The following is a 27,738-nucleotide window of genomic DNA, read 5'->3' as shown; positions in this document are numbered from 1 at the left end:
CCCACGTAAACAGACAGGGTGGCACAAGAAGCAGGAGGGCAATGGCAGAAGCTGCAGGGATTCTTCGCTGGGCGGAAAATCATGTGATAGCACTGTCAACAGTATTCATTCCGGGAGTGGACAACTGGGAAGCAGACTTCCTCAGCACGACCTCCACCCGGGAGAGTGGGGACTTCACCCAGAAGTCGTCCACATGATTAAAAAACTCGACAGGTATTGCGCCAGGTCAAGAGACCCTCAGGCAATAGTTGTAGACGCTCTGGTAACACCGTGGGTGTACCAGTCAGTGTATGTGTTCCCTCCTCTGCCTCTCATACCCAAGGTACTGAGATTGATAAGATGGAGAGGAGAAAGCACTATATTCGTGGCTCCGGATTGGCCAAGAAGGACTTGGTAACCGGAACTTCAAGAGATGCTCACGGAGGATCCGTGGCCTCTACCTCTAAGAAGGGACCTGCTCCAGCAAGGACCCTGTCTGTTCCAAGACTTACCGCGGCTGCGTTTGACGGCATGGCGGTTGAACGCCGGATCCTGAAGGAAAAAAGGCATTCCGGATGAAGTCATCCCTATCCTGATCAAAGCCAGGAAGGATGTAACCGCAAAAACATTATCACCGCAATTGGCGAAAATATGTTGCGTGGTGCGAGGCCAGTAAGGCCCGACGGAGGAAATTCAACTGGGTCGATTCCTACATTTCCTGCAAACAGGAGTGTCTATGGGCCTGAAATTGGGGTCCATTATGGTTCAAATTTCGGCCCTGTCAATTTTCTTCCAAAAAGAACTAGCTTCAGTCCCTGAAGTTCAGACGTTTGTAAAAGGGGTACTGCATATACAGCCTCCTTTTGTGCCTCCAGTGGCACTTTGGGATCTCAATGTAGTTTTGGGTTCCAAAAGTCACATTGGTTTGAACCACTTAAATCTGTGGAGTTAAAATATCTCACATGGAAAGTGGTCATGCTGTTGGCCCTGGCCTGGGCCAGGCGCGTGTCAGAATTGGCGGCTTTATCCTGGAAAAGCCCTTATCTGATTTTCCATTCGGACAGGGCGGAATTGAGGACTCGTCCTCAGTTTCTCCCCAAGGTGGTTTCAGCGTCTCACCTGAACCAACCTATTGGTGGTGCCTGCGGCTACTAGGGACTTGGAGGCCTCCAAGTTGCTAGACGTTGTCAGTGCCCTGAAAATATATGTTTCCAGGACGGCTGGAGTCAGGAAATCTGACTCGCTGTTTATCCTGTGTGCACCCAACAAGCTGGGTGCTCCTGCTTCTAAGCAGACTATTGCTCGTTGGATTTGTAGTACAATTCAGCTTGCACATTCTGTGGCAGGCCTGCCACAGCCAAAAATCTGTAGATGCCCACTCCACAAGGAAGGTGGGCTCATCTTGGGCGGCTGCCCGAGGGGTCTCGGCTTTACAACTTTGCCGAGCAGCTACTTGGTCAGGAGCAAATACGTTTGTAAAATTCTACAAAATTGATATCCTGGCTAAGGAGGACCTGGAGTTCTCTCATTTGGTGCTGCAGAGTCATCCGCACTCTCCCGCCCGTTTGGGAGCTTTGGTATAATCCCCATGGTCCTTACGGAGTCCACAGCATCCACTTAGGACGTTAGAGAAAATAAGAATTTACTTACCGATAATTCTATTTCTCATAGTCCGTAGTGGATGCTGGGCGCCCATCCCAAGTGCGGATTGTCTGCAATACTTGTACATAGTTATTGTTACAAAAATCGGGTTATTATTGTTGTGAGCCATCTTTCAGAGGCTCCTCTGTTATCATGCTGTTAACTGGGTTCAGATCACAGGTTATACGTTGTGATTGGTGTGGCTGGTATGAGTCTTACCCGGGATTCAAAATCCTTCCTTATTGTGTACGCTCGTCCGGGCACAGTATCCTAACTGAGGCTTGGAGGAGGGTCATAGAGGGAGGAGCCAGTGCACACCAGTTAGTCCTAAAGCTTTCTTTAGATGTGCCCAGTCTCCTGCGGAGCCTCTATTCCCCATGGTCCTTACGGAGTCCCCAGCATCCACTACGGACTATGAGAAATAGAATTATCGGTAAGTAAATTCTTATTTTAATTCAGGTGATTTAAAACCTACATACACGTCTAAGTCGTGCTTCTGTAATGTAATATAACACAGTATTGTATTGATTACAGGTCATGACACTCAACTTTAATTTAGGAATGTCCACTCAGGTTTTGGATGTCTTGGATGGCCACATAGATGCCTCTCTCTGCTTCCCTACCCAGGAGTCGCAGTGGCATGCAGTCAGGGTAGCTTTGTCTGATCTTGCGGCCATGCCCAATGTGCTGGGTGCCATAGATTACACACACGTTGAGCTGAGGCCACCTAGGGGCAGGCAATATATTTATACCAATAGACATCTGGCCCAAGACACTAATGTGCAGGTGGTTTGTGTAGCTAATTAAACAATACACATATTCCGTGTTAACAATTTATTAAGTTGAACACAGGCATTTTTGTTCAAACAAATAAACATAATTTTTTAATGTACAAACTATTATCAGCAGGCATGATTATTATTTTTTTTTGTGTGTGCTGGGTGCCGAGGATTGGGCTGGCTCGTTGGTCCGGGTTCGACTTGAGCGTCTAACTGGGGATTGAACTGGGGTCTGGCTTGGTGTAGTTGTCCCCGAGCTAGAGGTGACTTGGTGTGATGCCAACACATTAAGGCTTTGACTAAGTATGTTTAAGCTTGCAGTGAGTTGCGTATTAGCGGCAGTGTTGCTTGCTATTATTCTTGAGAGGTTGTCGTTGATAATTTGGTTGTGTTGTATTATCTGGATTAGGGATTGTTGCTGCCGCTGTTGATCATCCATGATGCGTTGGAGGTTTGCTTGCATTTGGCTGTTGTCTGCCCTCATCTGCTCCATTGAGTTGGCAATTCTGCCCACCAGCACTATAAGTCTGCCTGAGTTGCGACTCAGTCTAGGCAGATGATGGGGCAGACTTGACAGGTATTGGCTGTGGGTGTTGAGGCACGCATAGTGTTGCGCCTGTTGTGTGGCCCAACGGTTCCAAAACTCAGGGCCCATTTGTGTCTGGGGTGGTGTTGTGCTCAATTGGGGGCTGTGGGATGTTTGAGGTGGTTGGGGTATGTCCTGCGGCGTGGTTGGCTGGGTAGGATCGATGGGCTGCAGGTGTAGTGTGAAAGTATCCTGCTGGTAACTTTCCTGCTGAACATCCTCGGTGATGATGGCTGGGTCTGTATGGGGTTGAAGACAGCCACTATTTAGTAAATATTTAGCATTGGTCTTACTATAGCTTTACGTCAACATGCATTACTTCTTAATTTTCATGTTGTAATTGCTAAATAGATTGTGGCCTAAACTTAACTATGTTGTTCACCTTTTTGTAAAAATATGTGCCTTCTAACGTTCACTACTCAGTTGTAAAAAGTTTGTGGGAATTGTTGGATTCTGAGCCATAATTAATGTGCGAACATGAAGAACTCTAACAAATACAAATTACTACATTTACATATTGGGTATGAAGCTTCCTTTGGAACAACACACACAATACAATAAATGTGTTGACCAATACACTCATACATTGTTCAAGGCAGTCAGTGGTCTGCCCAAAACGTTAACAAATATAGTGGTCTAAAATGTACACATTAACAATGGGTGAAAAAGTATTAAGGTGCCCTATGTTTCGAACTGGTGATGTTGGCCATGCAAAACAATTGGTTGAGACAGAACATTTATGTAGGTGTTTTTAGCAAAATTTGAAACTATAAATATTTGTTGATATGGCCAACATCACATCTGACAATTAACCATCTAAAAAAACCTTACCACCATGTGCTTGTTGTTGGTGATTATTACAAGGATGACTGGTCATTTGTGTCATTTTTTTTGCTGTGCACAAACAGTGGTGCAGATGTATAAACCTGGAGAAGGCATAAGGAAGTGAAAAACCAGTGATATGTGCAAGGTGATAAAGGCACAAGGCAAACAGCTCCAATATGTAAATTAACAGTTGTGTTTATTTCTCTGACGTCCTAGTGGATGCTGGGGACTCCGTCAGGACCATGGGGAATAGCGGCTCCGCAGGAGACAGGGCACAAAAGTAAAAGCTTTAGGATCAGGTGGTGTGCACTGGCTCCTCCCCCTATGACCCTCCTCCAAGCCTCAGTTAGATTTTTGTGCCCGGCCGAGAAGGGTGCAATCTAGGTGGCTCTCCTAAAGAGCTGCTTAGAGTAAAAGTTTTGTTAGGTTTTTTATTTTCAGTGAGTCCTGCTGGCAACAGGCTCACTGCATCGAGGGACTTAGGGGAGAGAAGTGAACTCACCTGCGTGCAGGATGGATTGGCTTCTTAGGCTACTGGACACCATTAGCTCCAGAGGGAGTCGGAACACAGGTCTCACCCTGGGGTTCGTCCCGGAGCCGCGCCGCCGACCCCCTTGCAGATGCCGAAAAGTGAAGAGGTCCAGAAACCGGCGGCAGAAGACTTTTCAGTCTTCATAAGGTAGCGCACAGCACTGCAGCTGTGCGCCATTGTTGTCAGCACACTTCATAGCAGCGGTCACTGAGGGTGCAGGGCGCTGGGGGGGGCGCCCTGGGCAGCAATGATAGTACCTTATTCTGGCTAAAAATACATCACATATAGCCCCTGGGGGCTATATGGATGTATTTAACCCCTGCCAGGTCTCAGAAAAACGGGAGAAGAAGCCCGCCGAAAAGGGGGCGGGGCCTATTCTCCTCAGCACACAGCGCCATTTTCCCTCACAGAAATGCTGGTGGGAAGGCTCCCAGGCTCTCCCCTGCACTGCACTACAGAAACAGGGTTAAAACAGAGAGGGGGGGCACTTATTTGGCGATATGACTATATATATTAAAATGCTATAAGGGAAAAACACTTATATAAAGGTTGTCCCTGTATAATTATAGCATTTTTGGTGTGTGCTGGCAAACTCTCCCTCTGTCTCCCCAAAGGGCTAGTGGGGTCCTGTCCTCTATCAGAGCATTCCCTGTGTGTGTGCTGTGTGTCGGTACGTGTGTGTCGACATGTATGAGGACGATGTTGGTGAGGAGGCGGAGCAATTGCCTGTAATGGTGATGTCACTCTCTAGGGAGTCGACACCGGAATGGATGGCTTATTTAAGGAATTACGTGATAATGTCAACACACTGCAAGGTCGGTTGACGACATGAGACGGCCGGCAAACCAATTAGTACCTGTCCAGGCGTCTCAAACACCGTCAGGGGCGTTAAAACGTCCTTTTACCTCAGTCGGTCGACACAGACACAGACACGGACACTGACTCCAGTGTCGACGGTGAAGAAACAAACGTATTTTCCTTTAGGGCCACACGTTACTTGTTAAGGGCAATGAAGGAGGTGTTACATATTTCTGATACTACAAGTACCACAAAAAAGGGTATTATGTGGAGTGTGAAAAAACTACCTGTAGTTTTTCCTGAATCAGATAAATTAAATGAAGTGTGTGATGATGCGTGGGTTTCCCCCGATAGAAAATTATTGGCGGTATACCCTTTCCCGCCAGAAGTTAGGGCGCGTTGGGAAACACCCCTTAGGGTGGATAAGGCGCTCACACGCTTATCAAAACAAGTGGCGGTACCGTCTCCAGATAGGGCCGCCCTCAAGGAGCCAGCTGATAGGAGGCTGGAAAATATCCTAAAAAGTATATACACACATACTGGTGTTATACTGCGACCAGCGATCGCCTCAGCCTGGATGTGCTGCGCTGGGGTGGCTTGGTCGGATTCCCTGACTGAAAATATTGATACCCTTGACAGGGACAGTATTTTATTGACTATAGAGCATTTAAAGGATGCATTTCTATATATGCGAGATGCACAGAGGGATATTTGCACTCTGGCATCAAGAGTAAGTGCGATGTCCATATCTGCCAGAAGTTGTTTATGGACACGACAGTGGTCAGGTGATGCAGATTCCAAACGGCACATGGAAGTATTGCCGTATAAAGGAGAAAAAGACAACGTCTTTTCAGCCTCAGTCCTTTCGTCCCCATAAGGGCAAGCGGGCAAAAGGCCAGTCATATCTGCCATGGGATAGAGGAAAGGGAAGAAGACTGCAGCAGGCAGCCCATTCCCAGAAACAGAAGCCCTCCACCGCTTCTGCCAAGTCCTCAGCATGACGCTGGGGCCGTACAAGCGGACTCAGGTGCGGTGGGGGGGGTCGTCTCAAGAGTTTCAGCACGCAGTGGGCTCACTCGCAAGTGGACCCCTGGATCCTACAAGTAGTATCCCAGGGGTACAGATTGGAAATTCGAGACGTCTCCCCCTCGCAGGTTCCTGAAGTCTGCTTTACCAACGTCTCCCTCCGACAGGGAGGCAGTAGTGGAAACAATTCACAAGCTGTATTCCCAGCAGGTGATAATCAAAGTACCCCTCCTACAACAAGGAAAGGGGTATTATTCCACACTATATTGTGGTACTGAAGCCAGACGGCTCGGTGAGACCTATTCTAAATCTGAAATAGTTGAACACTTACATACAAAGGTTCAAATCAAGATGGAGTCACTCAGAGCAGTGATAGCGAACCAGGAAGAAGGGGACTATATGGTGTCCCGGGACATCAGGGATGCTTACCTCCATGTCCCAATTTGCCCTTCTCACCAAGGGTACCTCAGGTTCGTGGTACAGAACTGTCACTATCAGTTTCAGACGCTGCCGGTTGGATTGTCCACGGCACCCCGGGTCCTTACCAAGGTAATGGCCGAAATGATGATTCTTCTTCAAAGAAAATGGACGATCTCCTGATAGGGGCAAGGTCCAGAGAACAGTTGGAGGTCGGAGTAGCACTATCTCAAGTAGTTCTACGACAGCACGGGTGGATTCTAAATATTCCAAAACCGCAGCTGTTTCCGACGACACGTCTGCTGTTCCTAGGGATGATTCTGGACACAGTCCAGAAAAAGGTGTTTCTCCCGGAGAAGAAAGCCAGGGAGTTATCCGAGCTAGTCAGGAACCTCCTAAAACCAGGAAAAGTGTCAGTGCATCATTGCACAAGGGTCCTGGGAAAAAATGGTGGCTTCTTACGAAGCGATTCCATTCGGTAGATTTCACGCAAGAACTTTTCAGTGGGATCTGCTGGAAAAATGGTCCGGATCGCATCTTCAGATGCATCAGCGGATAACCCTGTCTCCAAGGACAAGGGTGTTTCTTCTGCGGTGGCTGCAGAGTGCTCATCTACTAAAGGGCCGCAGATTCGGCATTCAGGACTGGGTCCTGGTGACCACGGATGCCAGCCTGAGAGGCTGGGGAGCAGTCACACAGGGAAAAAATTTCCAGGGAGTGTGATCAAGTCTGGAGACTTCTCTCCACATAAATATACTGGAGCTAAGGGCAATTTACAATGTTCTAAGCTTAGCAAGACCTCTGCTTCAAGGTCAGCCGGTATTGATCCAGTGGGACAACATCACGGCAGTCGCCCACGTAAACAGACAGGGCGGCACAAGAAGCAGGAGGGCAATGGCAGAAACTGCAAGGATTCTTCGCTGGGCGAAAAATCATGTGATAGCACTGTCAGCAGTGTTCATTCCGGGAGTGGACAACTGGGAAGCAGACTTCCTCAGCAGGCACGACCTCCACCCGGGAGAGTGGGGACTTCATCGGGAAGTATTCCACATGATTGTGAACCGTTGGGAAAGACCAAAGGTGGACATGATGGCGTCCCGCCTGAACAAAAAACTGGACAGGTATTGCGCCAGGTCAAGAGACCCTCAAGCAATATCTGTGGACGTTCTGGTAACACCGTGGGTGTACCAGTCGGTGTATGTGTTCCCTCATCTGCTTCTCATAACCAAGGTACTGAGAATTATAAGACGTAGAGGAGTAAGAACTATACTCGTGGTTCCGGATTGGCCAAGAAGGACGTGGCACCCGGAACTTCAAGAAATGCTCACAGAGGACTCATGGCCTCTGCCGCTAAGAAGGGACTTGCTTCAGCAAGTACCAGGTCTGTTCCAAGACTTACCGCGGCTGCGTTTGACGGCATGGCGGTGGAACGCCAGATCCTAAGGGAAAAAGGCATTCCGGAAGAGGTCATTCCTACCCTGGTCAAAGCCAGGAAGGAGGTGACCGCAAAACATTATCACCACATGTGGCGAAAATATGTGGCGTGGTGTGAGGCCAGGAAGGCCCCACGAAGAAATTTCAACTCGGTCGATTCCTGCATTTCCTGCAAACAGGAGTGTCTATGGGCCTCAAATTGGGGTCCATTAAGGTTCAAATTTCGGCCCTGTCAATTTTCTTCCAGAAAGAATTGGCTTCAGTTCCTGAAGTCCAGAAGTTTGTCAAGGGAGTATTGCATATACAACCCCATTTTTGTGCCTCCAGTGGCACTGTGGGATCTCAACGTAGTTCTGGGATTCCTCAAATCACATTTTAAACCGCTCAAATCTGTGGATTTGAAATATCTCACATGAAAAGTGACCATGCTGTTGGCCCTGGCCTCGGCCAGGCGAGTGTCAGAATTGGCGGCTTTGTCTCACAAAAGCCATATCTGATTGTCCATTCGGACAGGGCAGAGCTGCGGACTCGTCCCCAGTCTCTTCCTAAGGTGGTGTCAGCGTTTCACCTGAACCAGCTTATTGTGGTACCTGCGGCTACTAGGGACTTGGAGGACTCCAAGTTGCTAGATGTTGTCAGGGCCCTGAAAATATAGGTTTCCAGGACGGCTGGAGTCAGGAAAACTGACTCGCTGTTATCCTGTATTCACCCAACAAACTGGGTGCTCTTGCTTCTAAGCAGACGATTGCTCGTTGGATTTGTAGCACATTTCAACTTGCACATTCTGTGGCAGGCCTGCCACAGCCTAAATCTGTCAAGGCCCATTCCACAAGGAAGGTGGGCTCATCCTGGGCGGCTGCCCGAGGGGTCTCGGCATTACAACTCTGCCGAGCAGCTACGTGGTCGGGGGAGAACACGTTTGTAAAATTCTACAAATTTGATACCCTGGCTAAAGAGGACCTGGAGTTCTCTCATTCGGTGCTACAGAGTCATCCGCACTCTCCCGCCCGTTTGGGAGCTTTGGTATAATCCCCATGGTCCTGACGGAGTCCCCAGCATCCACTAGGACGTCAGAGAAAATAAGATTTTACTTACCGATAAATCTATTTCTCGTAGTCCGTAGTGGATGCTGGGCGCCCATCCCAAGTGCGGATTGTCTGCAATACTTGTACATAGTTATTGTTACAAAAATCGGGTTATTATTGTTGTGAGCCATCTTTTCAGAGGCTCCGCTGTTATCATGCTGTAAACTGGGTTCAGATCACAGGTTGTACAGTGTGATTGGTGTGGCTGGTATGAGTCTTACCCGGGATTCAAAATCCTTCCTTATTGTGTACGCTCGTCCGGGCACAGTATCCTAACTGAGGCTTGGAGGAGGGTCATAGGGGGAGGAGCCAGTGCACACCACCTGATCCTAAAGCTTTTACTTTTGTGCCCTGTCTCCTGCGGAGCCGCTATTCCCCATGGTCCTGACGGAGTCCCCAGCATCCACTACGGACTACGAGAAATAGATTTATCGGTAAGTAAAATCTTATTTTTGTGCTGCTGCCTTTATCACCTTGCACATATCACTGCTTTTTCACTTACTTATGCCTTCTCCAGGTTAATAAATCTACCCCACTGTTTTTTTTACTTATTTACAGGTAATTGTTATGTTTACTCACCAGACAACTGAGGGGATTGTGGATCCTTACTTTGTGGGCTGGCCAAAAGAGCTAGTAGTGGCAGGGCCGACACTGCGGAGATGCGCCGTTGGGGTGGTGATGCTGGTGCTGGAGATTCAGCCTCAAGACGGCGTCTCTTAGGTTGGCCTCCTAGCCACAGTAACCGAGCCCTGTGATGGGCGCCTTAGTGGAGGAGGGTTTGCAGAAGAAGAACCTATGTGATAAGTTAAACATTAACATTTTGTATTTCTATGTGTTTGCAGAATATGTGTTTACAGTAAAATCTTACCTGCATTGCCACCATCTGCATCTCTTGGCAGTGTGGGATGTGGCCTGGCTGTGCTGCTTCTCTTGCGTACTGTAGAAATATGAAGAATGTCCTTATGAACATACTATTTTGTTGATATGTGTATGCAAATTCCTTATTGTGATGTAAACATATGTGGAACCTGATGAGAAGTAAACTAAACGATGCTTATGCTTTTTTCTGCCTGACTTCATTCGGTGTGTATACTTTAAATAAGAAACAATTTCACCAAATAATCCATACACAAAGGCACATAATGCACTATATTATACTACTTAAAACCCAAACGTCATAGCTTGACACAACCACAATATTGCACGCTAAGATACCAATTTTTGATGCTAACAAGAAAACACTAGCCACAAATATCTGCAAAAAATTGTAAACGTCAAAACCAAATATGCATGAAAAATCACATCAAGCACACAAAGGACAACCCCAGAACAACACACAATAAACATAAATCCTATGAAATTGTAAAAAAAAAATACTTTGCTTAAAACATATTCATCACACTTCTTCAAAATACACCTATAAACATTTACTTTTGACATAAAACACCAGAAAAAGGCCAAGGCAACCAAAAAAAAAATACTATACAAAGGAGAAAAACATACAGAATTGATATTAACACTATCAGGCCTGGGCAACCTGTGGCTCTCCAGATGTAGTGAAACTACACATCCCAGCATGCCCTGCCACAGTTTTAGCATTCCCTAATAGTAAAACTGTGGCAAGGCATGATGGGACTTGTAGTTTTACAACAGCTGGAGAGCCACAGGTTGGCCAGGCCTTCACTACATCACCAACACATTAGATGAATGAACCAACTTACAATCACAATTAGCTAGAAGACATTTCAGACAACTAAGGATAAAGCACAGATGTTTAAATTTTAAACAACAAGACAAATAACTCACCATCCTGCCTTGGCCGATCCGAATCCCGGACATGAGTCGCACCAACCACTTCTGGCGGAATGAGAGTACGCACAGGCTCCTCCCAATCCCGATAAGACGCTCGGAAGGGGTGTCCACCCCCGGTTTAGCGGGCTGATTTAGCCTCCTTGGCCATCTTCGCCTTGATACGGCGCTTTATGTCGTAGAAACGCTTACGACACGTGTCCTCGGTCCGCCTCACCACACCCTCACTATTAACAGCCGCAACGACCTTCCCCCACAGAACAGTCTTCCTGCGTGACGACACCTTTGCAGCATCATGGCCAAACAACTGCCGATGATGCCTCATCAGCTCCCGCACCAAAGCCATATTCTCAGCGTAGCTGAATTTAACATTGCGGCCCGTCTTTGTAGTGGTGCGTGGCTGCGGAGCAACAACACCATCACTCTCACTATTACTGGAGGCTGCAGCAGCAACCTCCCCCTCACTAACCTCCTCCACCTCACTCACCTCCTCCCTCTCACTCACCTCCTCCACCTCACTCACCTCCACCCTCTCACTCACCTCCTCCACCTCACTCACCTCCTCCCTCTCACTCACCTCCACCACACTCACCTCTGACTGGGACATAATCAGGACAAACAACAAATAACACTGAGAAAAAAAAAAACAGTAAACACACTCCTCCACTACCACTACACACCAAACACACTCTCTCACTCACTCACTCACTCACTCACTCACTCACAATGACAATAGACGTTAAAAAAAAAACAATGACAAAAAACTAGACAGACTTTTAAATAACTACACAAGTATGACAATACTACTTACACACACAGTACAGCACTCAACAATCGAAAATAACCTCTTCAAATCCTCCACAAACTCCAAAAAACTCACCAACTCCTAACACACCTTCCTCTCACCTCTCCACTAGCCAAACCCACGAGGTTCGGACGGTTTGGGGCGTTTTTATAGTAATGTGCACAGACACTCCTCCATCACGAATCAAACCAATCACGGACGAGTGACAAAAACGAAACTTAGAAAAAAAACGCTGCCGGGAACGGATAAACACTGCCGTAACAGAAATGTGACGCAGTCGTAAAAAAACCCTGAGAACACGGCCGCAAAACCACAAAATCGGCCGCATTCTAGCTTACAAAGCCACGAATAACATCGACATCGGAAAACAAGAAAAATACAAATACGACAGCTTAGTAAATTAGGCGTAAAATTTTCAAAAAGTTTCAAAATCACACATTCGATGTCATTCGTGATGATTCTCCCTCCAAATCGGCACAAATACGAATTTTAGTAAATTTACCCCATAATCTTATAGTGTGTATCCCGCTTTAGCTTTAACAATTTTTGTATGATAACTTGTGACTTTTCACAAAAGTTGTTAATGTTACATCACCTTGCATGACCACGCCTCCTTACCAAAAAAATTTGATAAAAATAGTTTTTAAGGTGCCGCTAAGTGGTGCTGCACACTTTATAGTGGGGCGGCGTTGGGCACCCATGTCAGGAGCAGATCAGGACAGGAGTGTGATCAGTGCTATTGCTACCCCCTCCCCCTTCTCCGCTGCTGCACAGAGGAGTCTTCTGCTTGATGGAAGCAACCTCCCTACAGACTGGGGACACTCAGGTCCGCAACTAAGGGTGAGTGGGGTGTGTGTGGGGGGGTGGTAAGGGGGCATGCGCCCAGGGCCTGTTCTAGCCCTTGTGGCGCCCTGGGCAAAAATAGGGGCGTGGTTTCATACATGGGCGTGGTCAGTTACGCCCCCTGTAGAGTTGTGCCCCCTGTAGAGTTGTGCCCCCTGTAGAGTAGTGCCGCTTACAAAAAAAAAAAAAAACTTACTATCCCCGCTCCTGATTCCTGACCGCTGCTGACCGCCGCCGCGCCGCTCCTCGGATCTATGGGAGAGACGTCATGACGTCTCTCCCATAGCACAGCATAGACACTAGAGGTCAATTATGACCCCTAGCGTCTATGTGCCAGTCCCACAATGCTGTGCGGTGCGCGATGACGTCATCGCGCACCGCACAGCAAAGGTCCTCTACACGAAGGGAAACTAGACGGATAGCGTCTACCCGTCTAGTTTCCTTCACCGCGCCGCACAGCACCGGGGGGCACTGACCAACAGTAGCGGATCTTGCCATGGCGTGGCGCCCTCCGGATGGTGCCGGCACCCTCTGGGCAAAAACCATGTGTGCCCGTAGCAAGATCCGCTACTGCATGCGCCCCTGGTGCAGGATTTGAGGGGGCGCTGAGGTGTTACAGAGGAGCAGGTTTTTTGTTTTTTTACTGGCGGCGCTGTGCTGCTCCAGTGAGACAGGAGACGGCTCCCAGGGCAGTGTCTCTGACCCACTGTCTGCCCGCTATGCGAGTGAGCTCCAGTACCTGGAATCTCTCCTATGCCAGTTACTGTCTTAAACTTTCTTATTTGCCATGGGATACTGTCAGTAGGTCGACACCACTTAGGTCGACAGTCATTAGGTAGACCACTATTGGTCGATATGCATTAGGTCGACGGGGTCACTAGGTCGACATGTGCTAGGTTGACAGGTCAAAAGGTCGACATGAGTTTTTCACTTTTTCTCTAACGTCCTAGTGGATGCTGGGGACTCCGTAAGGACCATGGGGAATAGACGGGCTCCGCAGGAGACAGGGTACTTTAAGAAAGAATTAGGAATACTGGTGTGCACTGGCTCCTCCCTCTATGTCCCTCCTCCAGACCTCAGTTTGAATCTGTGCCCGGACGAGCTGGGTGCACTTTAGTGAGCTCTCCTGAGTTTGCTGAATAGAAAGTATTTTGTTAGGATTTTTATTTTATTTTCAGAGAGATCTGCTGGCAACAGACTCTCTGCTACGTGGGACTGAGGGGAGAGAAGCAGACCTACTCACTGTGGATAGGTCATGCTTCTTAGGCTACTGGACACCATTAGCTCCAGAGGGATCGAACACAGGAACGCACCCTTGGTCGTCCGATCCCGGAGCCGCGCCGCCGTCCCCCTCGCAGAGCCAGAAGCCAGCGTGAGAAGCAAGAGGACTTCGAAAGCGGCGGCAGAAGACTCCAGTCTTCATATGAGGTAGCGCACCGCACTGTAGCTGTGCGCCATTGCTCCCACATTAAACCCGCACACTCCGGTCACTGTAGGGTGCAGGGCGCAGGGGGGGGCACCCAGGGCAGCAATTAAGTACCTCTTGGCATAAAAGGGCATATATACAGTTGGCTACTGTATATATGCATGAGCCCCCGCCATTATTTTACACAAAATCGCGGGACAGAAGCCCACCGCTGAGGGGGCGGGGCTTCTTCCTCAGCACTCACCAGCGCCATTTTCTCTCCACAGCTCCACTGAGAGGAAGCTCCCCAGGCTCTCCCCTGCAGAATCACGGTAGAAAGAGGGTAAAAAGAGAGGGGGGGCACATAAATTTAGCGCAAAATCAGTGTATACAGCAGCTACTGGGTAAACACTAAGTTACTGTGTAATTCCTGGGTCATATAGCGCTGGGGTGTGTGCTGGCATGCTCTCTCTCTGTCTCTCCAAAGGGCCTTGTGGGGGTTCTGTCCTCAAATAGAGCATCCCCTGTGTGTGTGGTGTGTCGGTACGCTTGTGTCAACATGTTTGACGAGGAAGGCTATGTGGAAGCAGAGCAGGTGCAGATGAATGTGGTGTCGGCGCCGACACCCGATTGGATGGATATGTGGAAGGTTTTAAATGATAATGTTAATTCCTTGCATAAAAGGTTGGATAAAGCTGAAGCCTTGGGACAGTCAGGGTCTCAACCCATGCCTGACCCTACAACGCAGAGGCCGTCAGGGTCTCAGAAGCGTCCACTATCCCAAATAGTTGACACAGATATCGACACGGATTCTGACTCCAGTGTCGATGGCGATGATGCAAAGTTGCAGCCTAAAATGGCTAAAGCCATCCGCTACATGATTATAGCAATGAAGGATGTATTACACATCTCAGAGGAAAATCCAGTCCCTGACAAGAGGGTTTATATGTTTGGGGAAAAAAGGCATGAGGTGACCTTTCCCCCTTCACATGAGTTAAATAAGTTATGTGAAAAAGCTTGGGAATCTCCAGATAGGAAAGTGCAGATTTCCAAACGGTTGCTTATGGCGTATCCTTTCCCGCCAACGGACAGGTTACGCTGGGAATCCTCCCCTAGGGTAGACAAAGCTTTGACACGCTTATCTAAGAAGGTAGCCCTGCCGTCACAGGATACGGCCACCCTAAAGGATCCTGCGGATAGAAAGCAGGAAGGTATTCTGAAGTCCATTTATACACATTCAGGTACTAAGGCAGGCAATTGCGTCGGCCTGGATGTGTAGTGCTGTTGCAGCATGGACAGATACTTTATCTGAGGAACTTGATACCTTGGACAAGGATACTATATTACTGACCCTGGGGCATATTAAAGACGCTGTCCTGTATATGAGAGATGCCCAGAGAGATATTACCCTACTGGGCTCTAGAATAAATGCAATGTCGATTTCGGTCAGAAGGGTTCTGTGGACTCGGCAATGGACAGGTGATGCCGACTCAAAACGGCACATGGAGGTTTTACTTTATAAGGGTGAGGAATTGTTTGGGGACGGTCTCTCGGACCTAGTTTCCACAGCTACGGCTGGGAAGTCAAATTTTTTGCCATATATTCCCTCACAACCTAAGAAAGCACCGTATTACCAAATGCAGTCCTTTCGATCACAAAGAGACAAGAAAGTCCGAGGTGCGTCTTTTCTGGCCAGAGGCACGGGGGGTAGAGGAAAGAAGCTGCACAATACAGCTAGTTCCCAGGAACAGAAGTCCTCCCCGGCTTCCACTAAATCCACCGCATGACGCTGGGGCTCCACAGGTGGAGCCAGGATCGGTGGGGGCGCGTCTCCGACATTTCAGCCACCAGTGGGTTCGCTCACGGGTGGATCCCTGGGCTATACAGATTGTATCTCAGGGATACAAGCTGGAATTCGAAGTGATGCCCCCTCACCGTTACCTCAAATCGGCCCTGCCAGCTTCCCCCTTAGAGAGGGAATAGTGTTAGCGGCAATTCACAAATAATATCTCCAGCAGGTGGTGGTCAAGGTTCCCCTCCTTCAACAGGGACGATGTTACTATTCCACAATGTTTGTGGTACCGAAACCTGACGGTTCGGTCAGACCCATTTTGAATTTAAAATCCCTGAACATTTACCTGAAAAGGTTCAAGTTCAAGATGGAATCGCTCAGAGCGGTCATTGCAAGCCTGGAAGAGGGGGATTTTATGGTGTCTTTGGACATAAAGGATGCTTACCTGCATGTCCCCATTTATCCACCTCATCAGGAGTACCTCAGATTTGTGGTACAGGATTGTCATTACCAATTCCAGACGTTGCCGTTTGGTCTCTCCACGGCACCGAGAATAATTTACCAAGGTAATGGCGGAAATTATGGTGCTCCTGCGAAAGCAGGGAGTCACAATTATCCCATACTTGGACGATCTCCTCATAAAGGCGAGGTCCAGAGAGCAGTTGCTGATCGGCGTAGCACGCTCTCGGGAAGTGTTACAACAGCACGGCTGGATTCTGAATATGCCAAAGTCGCAGCTGATTCCTACGACGCGTCTGCCCTTTCTGGGCATGATTCTGGACACAGACCAGAAGAAGGTTTTTCTCCCGACGGAGAAGGCTCAGGAACTCATGACACTGGTCAGAGACCTCTTAAAACCAAAACGGGTGTCGGTGCATCACTACACGCGAGTCCTAGGAAAGATGGTGGCGTCATACGAGGCCATTCCCTTCGGCAGGTTCCATGCGAGGACCTTTCAATGGGATCTGTTGGACAAGTGGTCCAGATCACATCTACAGATGCATCGGCTGATCACCCTATCCCCCAGGGCCAGGGTGTCTCTTCTGTGGTGGCTGCAGAGTGCTCACCTTCTCGAGGGCCGAAGATTCGGCATTCAGGACTGGGTCCTGGTGACCACGGATGCAAGCCTCCGAGGGTGGGGGGCAGTCACAGAGGGAAGAAATTTCCAGGGTCTGTGGTCAAGTCAGGAGATCAATATCCTGGAACTAAGGGCCATATACAACACCCTAAGTCAAGCGGAGACCCTGCTTCGCGACAAATCGGTGCTGATTCAATCAGACAACATCACCGCAGTGGCTCATGTAAACTGCCAAGGCGGCACAAGGAGCAGGGTGGCGATGGCGGAAGCCACCAGAATTCTGCGCTGGGCGGAAAATCACGTAACAGCACTGTCAGCAGTGTTCATTCCGGGAGTGGACAACTGGGAAGCAGACTTCCTCAGCAGGCACGACCTCCACCCGGGAGAGTGGGGACTTCATCAAGAAGTCTTCACACAGATTACAAGTCGTTGGGAACTGCCACAGATGGACATGATGGCATCCCGCCTCAACAAAAATCTACAAAGGTATTGCGCCAGGTCAAGAGACCCTCAGGCGATAGCTGTGGACGCACTAGTGACACCGAGGAGTGAGAACAATACTCATTGTGCCGGATTGGCCAAGAAGGACTTGGTATCCGGAACTGCAAGAAAGGCTCACAGAGGACCCATGGCCTCTGCCTCTCAGACAGGATCTGTTGCAACAGGGGCCCTGTCTGTTCCAAGACTTACCGCGGCTGCGTTTGACGGCATGGCGGTTGAATGCTGGATCCTAGTAGAAAAAGGGATTCCGGATGAGGTTATTCCTACGCTAATAAAGGCTAGGAAGGACGTGACGGCTAAACATTATCACCGTATATGGCGAAAATATGTTGCTTGGTGTGAGGCCAGGAATGCTCCTACAGAGGAATTCCAGCTGGGCCGTTTCCTTCACTTCCTACAGTCGGGAGTGACTTTGGGCCTAAAATTGGGGTCCATTAAGGTCCAGATTTCGTCCCTATCCATTTTCTTTCAAAAAGAACTGGCTTCTCTTCCTGAAGTTCAGACTTTTGTAAAGGGAGTGCTACATATTCAGCCCCCGTTTGTGCCTCCAGTGGCACCTTGGGATCTTAACGTGGTGTTGAGTTTCCTGAAATCACACTGGTTTGAGCCACTTAACACCGTGGAGTTAAAATATCTCACGTGGAAGGTGGTCATGCTATTAGCCTTGGCTTCAGCTTGGCGTGTGTCAGAATTGGCGGCTTTGTCACATAAAAGCCCCTATCTGGTTTTCCATATGGACAGGGCAGAATTGCGGACTCGTCCGCAATTTCTGCCAAAAGTAGTGTCTTCTTTTCATATGAACCAACCCATCGTGGTGCCTGTGGCTACTCGTGACTTGGAGGATTCCGAGTTACTGGATGTAGTCAGGGCTTTGAAGGTTTATGTAGCCAGGACGGCTAGAGTCAGGAAAACTGAGTCGCTGTTTATCCTGTATGCATCCAACAAGCTGGGTGCTCCTGCTTCAAAGCAGACTATTGCTCGCTGGATCTGTAACACGATTCAGCAGGCTCATTCTGCGGCTGGCTTGCCGCCTCCGAAATCGGTAAAAGCCCATTCCACAAGGAAGGTGGGCTCTTCTTGGGTGGCTGCCCGAGGGGTCTCGGCATTACAGCTTTGCCGAGCGGCTACTTGGTCGGGTTCAAACACCTTTGCAAAGTTCTACAAGTTTGATACCCTGGCTGAGGAGGACCTTGAGTTTGCTCATTCGGTGCTGCAGAGTCATCCGCACTCTCCCGCCCGTTTGGGTGCTTTGGTATAATCCCCATGGTCCTTACAGAGTCCTCAGCATCCACTAGGACGTTAGAGAAAATAAGATTTTACTTACCGGTAAATCTATTTCTGGTAGTCCGTAGTGGATGCTGGGCGCCCGTCCCAAGTGCGGACTTCTTCTGCAATACTTGTATATAGTTATTGCTTAAATAAGGGTTATTTTATGGCTGCATCAGGTTTATCTGATGCTCTGTTGTTGTACATACTGTTAACTGGGTATGGTTATCACGAGTTATACGGTGTGATTGGTGTGGCTGGTATGAGTCTTACCCTGGATTCCAAAATCCTTTCCTTGTACTGTCAGCTCTTCCGGGCACGGTTTCCTTAACTGAGGTCTGGAGGAGGGACATAGAGGGAGGAGCCAGTGCACACCAGTATTCCTAATTCTTTCTTAAAGTGCCCTGTCTCCTGCGGAGCCCGTCTATTCCCCATGGTCCTTACGGAGTCCCCAGCATCCACTACGGACTACGAGAAATAGCGGTAAGTCCACTACGGACTACGAGAAATACCGGTAAGTAAAATCTTATTTTTTTTCTTCAGTTTTTGAACTTTTTCATACTTTAAGATCCACGTGGACTTCAGTTGGGAACGGTAACCTGTGCTGAACGCAGCGGTAGCGGAGCGAGGCACCTTGCCCGAAGTATGGTGAGCGAAGCGAGCCATGCGATGGGACACGATGCACTAATTGGAGTTCCCCATCACTTTACGAAGAAAACGACACCAAAAAAAGTACAAAAACTCATGTCGACCTTTTGACCTGTCGACCTAGTACATGTTGACCTAATGACCATGTCGACTTAGTGACCCTGTCAACCTAATGCATGTCGACCAATAGTGGTCGACCTAATGACTGTCTACCTAAGTTGTGTCGACCCAACGACCCATACCCCTTTGCCATGCAGTGCTGCGACTAGCGTGCAGTGCTGCGACTAGCGTGCAGTACACCGTGCAAGCTGTTGGTGCTGTGTAGAAGTGAGCTGTTGGTGCTGTGTTTTTCAGTTAGCAGTTTCAACCTCCGCTTTGTCTCCCAGATGGGTGTAGATCTGATTTGGTGTAGTTTATGGGGGATGTAGTGTAGTGATGTAGTGTACCGTATAAGGTATGTAGTGTAGTAATGTATTTCAGTATATAGAGCCACGCTCATCTATGCTGCAATGCGTGCGCACGGCATACGCATCACGGCATAGTGCGAATGCATTGTGTTGCGATTGATCACAGCCGGCATTCGCTTCGTAGGCTTCCATTGGCGTGCATTTGCGGGCACACTTGCTGCAAGGCAACAATTAGCGTGGATACATCTGTTTTTTAGGCAAGATGATTGTGTGACACTTTAAACTGTGAGTATATGTGTTATAAGTGATACCTGTGACCATATAGCCATAACGGTAGTATTGAAACACTTAGCAGGACTATTACTAAAATTGGAGTTCTGTTCACTACTTTAGTGATGGCGCTAGTAAACGTCTAGCCACCCGCACCAGTCTGCAAGCAGTAGAAACTCATCACATCTTGACACCTTTGGATCTGTATAGCTGGGCTGAAAAGATACATGGCATAAGGTTTTTCTACGTGCCACAAAATGAAATACAAGCCGTCTAGAAACAGCAAAGACTGTGGTAGGAACACTTGTTCATCACCAATTTCGGCCTATTAGTTATAATGAGCTACACATATTCTGATTGTCATCAGACGACATGAAGACAGCAGGAACCACAGTTTGGGGGTATCCAATTACAGGTGAAAATACATTGGACGAGGTGAATCAAATTCTCTGAAAAGCCTGTGCGAGCCACAGCTTTACAGGGCTAATTTACTGTGGCTAATCACATACCCCCTTTAGTGTCACTATGACCACAGTCATAAAAAATGCAGATAAAAGTGATCTGCAACCTGGAACATACATAGCAGCAGTGTACAATAACATCTGGTACATTGGGTATATTATTCAATGTAATGAGGAGGAACAAGATGTGCTGGCACACTTAATGAAACAAAACCAATCAACAAATGTGTTGTCCTGGCCTTCAGTGTTTTGTTCCTTTTATTCACGTTCCCTGTGTAACGGAAGTGCCCACTATCCAAGGAAGTACTGGAAGGCACTATCTGCTAACACTTCAAGGAAAATTACAGACCATTACAACAGGTTCCAAAGAAGGGAAAGATAATGTGATTGTTGACTCAACTTAAATCATGGACTCAAGTTATGCTTAAATGTTTAAATTTCATGGTTTCTTGTGTTAATTGTGTATGCGGTACAACAGTAATGGAACATCAACTTCATGATTTTTTTTCTCAACTATGAAATAGAGTACCATGCTGACCTTATGTGTGGTAGTAATGTATACTTTTGTTAGGAACCTACAAAAATTTGGAATATCTAATGTTATTTGAACCTAGAGTTTTGAAGTATTTTCGAAAAACGTGCGTTTTTGACGAAACTCAAAACGTAAGGCAGATAAAGTGATTTGGTTTGGATTTTTGGATTCAGGAGGAAGAGTTACCTTAGGGGTGCAAATTTTGTGATGATTCCTTAATAAACTGGATAAAGAAGCCACGATTACTAAATAATTTAATACATTGAAAAATCAATATTTAATAAACAAATTGTCAGACAGTCAAAATATTTGGCAATTTCATAAAAATCTGAGATGGGTGGTGGACACGCCTGGTTGAAATGACATGGAATGAGTATTTACTCTGTACAGAAACAAAATAACCCACACTAATCTAACTCTCTCTGCACATGTTATATCTGCCCCACCTGCAGTCAGGGGTGTAGCAAGGGTGGCTCAGGTGGAACGCAAGCTCCGGGCGCCAATAAAGTTGGAGGCTGCACTGCTGCCCGCCCCCACCCACATTCCCGTGGGCCGCTGTACTGGCAGCTAAAGAGCAGGAGGAGGAGGAGTAGCAGCAGAGGTGATGCACACTGACTCGGGCTCAGAGACTAGATAGGGAACAGGGCAGGCCAGAGGGGAAAGTAGGAGACACTGTCAGCCAGCACATGCTGAAGCTCTGACTGCCATCTTTATATGTCTCACTGTCTCCTTGTAGCTGTGCAGCAGGGTTACTTCTGTCCTGCAGCACCACTCTCTGCCCCCCTGCTGCAGCACCTCTCTTTCCTGGAAGCTGCAGCACATGTCTCTACTTAAGATGCTGCAGCAGCTTTCTTTGCCCTAGCTTGCTGTAGCACCACTTTCTACCCTGGCTGCTGTAGCACCTCTCTCTGCCTCTGCTGCTGCAGCACTTATCTTTACATTGATGCTGCAGCACCTCTCTCCGCCCTAGCTGCTGCTGCAGCACCTCTTTCCGCCCCTCTGCTGCTGCACCACTCTCTGCCCCAGCTGCTGAAGAACTTCTCTCTACATTGATGCTGCAGCACATCTCTCTGTCCCAGCTGCTGCTGCAGCATATCTCTTTGCATTAGAAGCTGCAGCACCTCACTCTGCCTCTTAGGCTGCTGCTGCTGCAGCACCTCTCTCTGCTACTCAGGCTGCTGCAGCACCTCTCTGTGACCCTCAGGCTGCTGTGGTGCAGCTCTCCTCATCCGTCAGGCTGCTGCAGCGCCTCTCTCTGCCCCTCAGGCTGCTGCAGCACAGCTCTCTGCCCTTAGGCAATTCTGGGACATTATTTTCATTGAAGCATAGTGGTATTAACAAATCGGAGGGGGGTGGGGGGATTTTGGTGCAATATTTTCATTGAGAGTTTGAGGGGTTTCAGGTCTGTAGGGGGATTCACATTTAGGGCATTATTTTCATTGAGGCATTGGGAGATGATCAGATTGGGGGGGTAGATTTGTGGTATTTTTTTCATTCAGAGATTGGGGGTTATCAGGTCTGGGGGGAGGGGGTCACATTTGGGGCATACTCTTGCTTCGGGCACCATGGTGGCTAGCTACACCTCTGCCTGCAGTGCACATGGTTTTGCCAATTAGAGGAAGATTTTGCTTTTGCAATCAACCTTGAATTAGGCCCATAGTGCAGTGATATAGTGCCATGTATGGGTACACACGGGGGGCATGTAGTCGAACATGCTGCTGGGGGTCATGTGATGCTTAGGGCATTTGGGGCACATAGGGGAATATTGTCCAATAGTATCCCCTTTTTTTCAAAATTGTTGGTAATCGGATTATTGTTGTCTGACAGGGTTTGTTTTTGTTATTTTGTATTATTATTATTATTATTATTATTATTATATTTTTTTTTACATTTTTTAATTTTTTTTGGGGGGGTGGGAAGCCAAATTACTGCCTTGCCCTGGGTGACAAAAATCCTACTTTCGGCCCTGGGAACACTAAAAGGGAGCTGACAAATAAGGGAGGGGGTGTTTCAGGCCTGGGTAATTAGTACCCACTTCCCCCCCCCTCTCCGCCACTGGGTGATAGGGCAGAGGCAGTGGGTGACAGGGGAGGAAGAGGGTGACCGGGAGATGCATAAGGTGGCATTGGGTGACTAGGGAGAGGCAGTGGTTGTTTAATGTGTGTTCTCTCACAACATACAACTCTCATTGGGGGTCATTCCGAGTTGTTCGCTCGTTGCTGATTTTCGCTATGCTGCGATTTGTTGCTAATTGCGCATGCGCAAGGCACGCAGGGCGCATGCGCTTAGTTATTTAACTAAAAACTTAGCAAATTTGCTGTGGATCCTGCGGCGCTTTTCAGTCGCTCTGCTGGTCGGTGAATGATTGACAGGAAAGGGGCGTTTCTGGGTGGTAACTGAGCGTTTTCCGGGAGTGTGCTAAAAAACGCTGGAGTGTCTGGAGAAACGGGGGAGTGGCTGGCCAAACGCAGGGCGTGTATGTGACGTCAAACCAGGAACTAAACGGACTGAGCTGATCGCAATCTGTGAGTAGGTCTGGAGATACTCAGAAACTGCTAAGAATTATTTATTAGCAGATCTGCTAATCTTTCGTTTGCTATTCTGCTAAGCTAAGATACACTCCCAGAGGGCGGCGGCCTAGCCTGTGCAATGCTGCTAAAAGCAGCTAGCGAGCGAACAACTCGGAATGAGGGCCATTGACCACTGTATGGTCAGTGCTCCCCATGCTGCTGCTTCTTCTCCAACTTAACCCCCCACAGCACGGATACTCACAGCATGGCTAGAGTAGTGGCACAGGTGCTGGGATGACATGGGAGCAAGCAAAAATGACCCTTTTTTTATTATCTTTGTACCATTGCAGGTTATTCACTGGACTTGAATTGCTCAAATTCAGTAAAAACCGGAATAATGTGTTTTTTTTTTTTAAACTTTTGTTCAGTATTGTATGACATTAAAAACATTGCTTAATATTTAACAGAAAATGTGTGTTTTGGTTTTGATTTTTTTACTCACTACTGAGTTTTATATGTTGTACGATTTATTGATGCCCAGATTAGATCTTGGCATGGTAATGGCTGCGGTAAGGACAAAAACCTCCAACATTAAAAAGCTTTGCAAAAGCCCTATAGTTTAAATAATATATATTAGACATGCTCTCAAACTATTCTGGGCATTGAATAAATAAAATAAGCATGTTGAAAGTCTGTCCATTCCTGTGACATGTTTATTTCACGTTAATGGGTGAAAAGCTTTCAAGCTTATTATAGTATTTTGTATTAGAATTATACAGATACAGTAAATGTTAGAGGTTAATGAAATGGAAATGGATTGTTTTGCAGAACAAATGATTGTTCTCTACTATGTAGCATTTTGTGTACTCAAAAGGACGTTCACCACAGCTGAAGTATTCATTTTTGCTAACTTTTTGACTTTTTTTTTTTGTTCTAAAACTGGATATTCCTGATTGTATAACTTAATTTTCCATTGTAATAATTAAACATTTTTTTTTTTTGGCAGTGTCGGAGGACCCTTTACTAAGCACAGAGCCCATTTATAGACCCACAGACACCAGTGATTCAGATGAACAGGGCACTCTGCTGGCAGAGCACCGAATAAACCATTATTATGCTAAGAAACCAAAGGACCACTATAATGGAACATATATTATATTTTTTGTACTGGGAGTGGGTTCCTCGCTCCCCTGGAATTTTATCTGCACAGCAAAACACTATTGGATGTACAAGCTCAGGAACTGTTCAGATATGCCAGTGATAGAGCAGTCTGAGGTTTCAGACTTGAGTGTGAGTATAATTTAATTTTCATGACATTAATAGTATGAACATTTTTACAATTTAAGTATTTTTGGTGTTACAAGATCTGTGGCCACTAGTTTACAGAAATCTAACCCAGTTACAGTGAAACGTTTTAGATCCAGTCACTTTTCTAAGAGTCCGGTCTGAAAGGTATTTTTTTCCCTTTTGTTGTTTTTCTGATATTTTATGAATAGAGAGGTGCCCGATTACAGGGCAGGGGAATGGGGAAGGTGGGGAAATAGTTTTCAGTCTTGGTAGACAGTCTTATAGACATACAACGCACTGCTATGTTCTATACCAGTGGTTCTCAAACTGGGGTGTCGCAAGGATCTTGTAGGGGTGCTGTGGGTTGGTGGTCCAGGACCAATTAAAATAATTTGTGGTCAATGTAATGGGCAAATCCAAACTGTGAGGAACTGTACTAGTGGGTAGGCCAGAGGTTCTCAAACGTGGTCCTCAAGGCATCTTAATGGTGAATTTCCCACTAAGCAGATTTTTTTTAATTTAAATAGTTTTTTGATAAAAATAATCAAGTAAATAAATAAACCAAGTAAAAACAATAGTACAAAGCTTTTTCAAAATACTGTAACTTTAATATACTTAATTTAAATGACTTGATAGTGTCACCATGAATCATGTCATGGCACAGCAAACTACATGCAAATCATACAAACTGCAAAAGGAAAGAAACAGCAATGATGTTAAAAGTTACAGTAATTGCCTTGCCTTATTTGTAATTCTGACTAATTAAGTCTATACACAAGGTTTTTTGAACACCTTAAAAAGAAATACAAGTTTTGCAGCTTTATCAGTACCCAAGCAATTTCTCAGTTTTGACTGCACCAAACCAAGGGGTTTATTCAGCTTTGTTAGCAAACCAAAAAGGTAAGTATTTGGGCAAAACAATATTGCACTGCAGGTGGGGCAGATGTAACGTGCAGAGATATTAGGGTGGGTTAATTTGTTTCTGTACATGGTAAATACTGTCTTCTTAATTTCTACACTACAATTTAGATTTCAGTTTTATCACACCCCACCCAAACTTTCTCTGCACATGTTACATCTGCCCTACCTGCAGTGCAACATGGTTTTGCCCAATAGCTAACTTTTTTGGTCTGCTAACAAACCCGAATACCCAAATGTGGAAAATTTTCATTCTACTGAAGCTGAAGATGCTGTAGCTTTTAGCAACTGCTCTACTGCTCCCATGATATTTTCATTACCAGCTACAGTTTCTGAACCAATGTGCATTTTTCACTATTGGCACAACATTGTGGTCAAACAAGAGCTCATTAAACGGGGTTGCTTTTGTTTAGAACTTGACTAGTGGTGGAAGGGTATTTGAATGTGGATTTTTTTGGGGGGGCAAACTTAAGAGCTTCTAACTTTTCTTCTGCAGTTAAACATCTACCACAGTAATGTGGATCCATCAAGTAAGCAAGAAAAAGTGCAGATCCCAATGCTTGATTATAGCGGTCCAAAAATGTCTTCATGCTTGGTTTGTCCAGATTTATTCTTTCAAAGTATGCTCTAATTCTTTCCACACATGCACAGCATTGACAAAATAATATTAATGTGATTTAAATCAATGATTTAAAAAAAAATATGTGATTTTAAATCATAATTTAAAATGTGATTTAAATAAATTTGATTTAAATTAGCAAACCCTGTGTGCACTATTGTGCAAATATATATATAGAGGGTATTCAATTACCCACGATGATTGATCGCAGATTATTGTGTTGCCGTGGGCTACTCAATTAGCCCAGATAAGCCAGCGAGAGCTGTGGCTTATCAGGAATTTGAAACTAAATCCCCGAAAACAGCTCCGCTTTCGTACGTAAACAGGGCCTGTTTCTAGTGAAATTGGGATGTTTCTTCGCACCTAATTGAATATCAGATTTCAGCTTTAGGTGTCAATGTTTTAAACTCTCTGCGCTGATTTTTTTTTTTCATCATACACTTTATTCTATTTTAATTTTTATTTAGTTATATATAACATTATAAACATTTGTTTGTTTTGACGTCACACGCAGCTGACACGGCCTGCCCCCCCAATGGTCCGGCCACGTCTGCGTTGGCCGGACCGCTCCCCCTAAATGGCGGCTTAACGCCGCCGTTCAGTCCCCTCCCACCCAGCGACCGCCTCTGTCTCAGAGGCGATCGGTAGGCAACGACGGCTGCCATGCGCCGGCCAACTGCGGTGCCGGCGCATGCGCAGTTCCGACTCGATTGCTGCGCTGTGACAAACTGCAGAGATGTGATGGCATCTCACATCTGAGAACACCTCTTCCTGATTGACAGGCAGAGGTGTTCAAGGGGTGGGAGGGGGTGTCGACTCGCGTTTAGGGGACTTTGTGGCAGCGTTGAGGGGGGCGCGATTCAGATAACGCAGGTATGTCCGAATCACTTGCGGGGCGGGCCACGGCGGCTGCGTGACGTCACGCATCCGCTGCGACCTGTAAAATGGTGGCTAGCCGTCTGCCTTTGCAGCTAGGCTGCGTAGGCAGAGGGCTACCCTAAACATGCAAAAGCATCGCCGGCGTGCAGTGTTTTTGCATGTTTGTTGGGAAGGGGGAGATGCAGGATCCGGCATGCGGGGCAGACCTACCCTGTGCTGGGCATCCCCCCACATGTCTGAGTACTGGATCGCAGATGTGTTATTTTCTGCACATCTACAATCCATGCTGAATTAGGCCCTATATCTCCAAAGGATAACATTATTTTGGTATGATATCAATACTACTAAATCCCTTGGTGGACAACATTACACTGCTAAAATATCAGACTCCAAACTCCTTTTGTTCCCGTTATGGGTCCTGATTCAGACCTGATCGCTGCAGTACATTTTCGCACAGCGGGCAATTCTTGATTGGCTGCGTATGCACCGCAATGCACACGCGCGTTGCCAAACAGGCATCGCTGAACAGCAACAGGATGGTGCTAAAATTTCAATCGCACAGCCATTCCCAAGCTGATGGAAATGAAGAGGCAGTTTGTGGGTGGT

General features: G+C 47.0%; 1 protein-coding gene across 3 annotated transcripts in view; it reads left to right on the top strand.

Annotated features, from left to right (window-relative positions):
- The window catches only part of SLC29A3 (solute carrier family 29 member 3), a 194,603-nt gene that overhangs the window by 29,648 nt on the left and 137,217 nt on the right, over positions 1-27,738 (top strand). For all 3 annotated transcript variants that reach the window (XM_063958786.1, XM_063958787.1, XM_063958788.1), the window contains exon 2: positions 24,436-24,719. In XM_063958786.1, the coding sequence (XP_063814856.1) occupies positions 24,436-24,719 (284 nt within the window). The remainder of the gene's footprint in view (positions 1-24,435; positions 24,720-27,738) is intronic.

Source organism: Pseudophryne corroboree, chromosome 3 (assembly GCF_028390025.1).
Source record: "Pseudophryne corroboree isolate aPseCor3 chromosome 3, aPseCor3.hap2, whole genome shotgun sequence".
NCBI classification, from domain to species: Eukaryota; Metazoa; Chordata; class Amphibia; order Anura; family Myobatrachidae; genus Pseudophryne; species Pseudophryne corroboree.
Note: the sequence above shows the minus strand (reverse complement) of the source record. Positions and strands in the feature narration are given on the sequence as shown.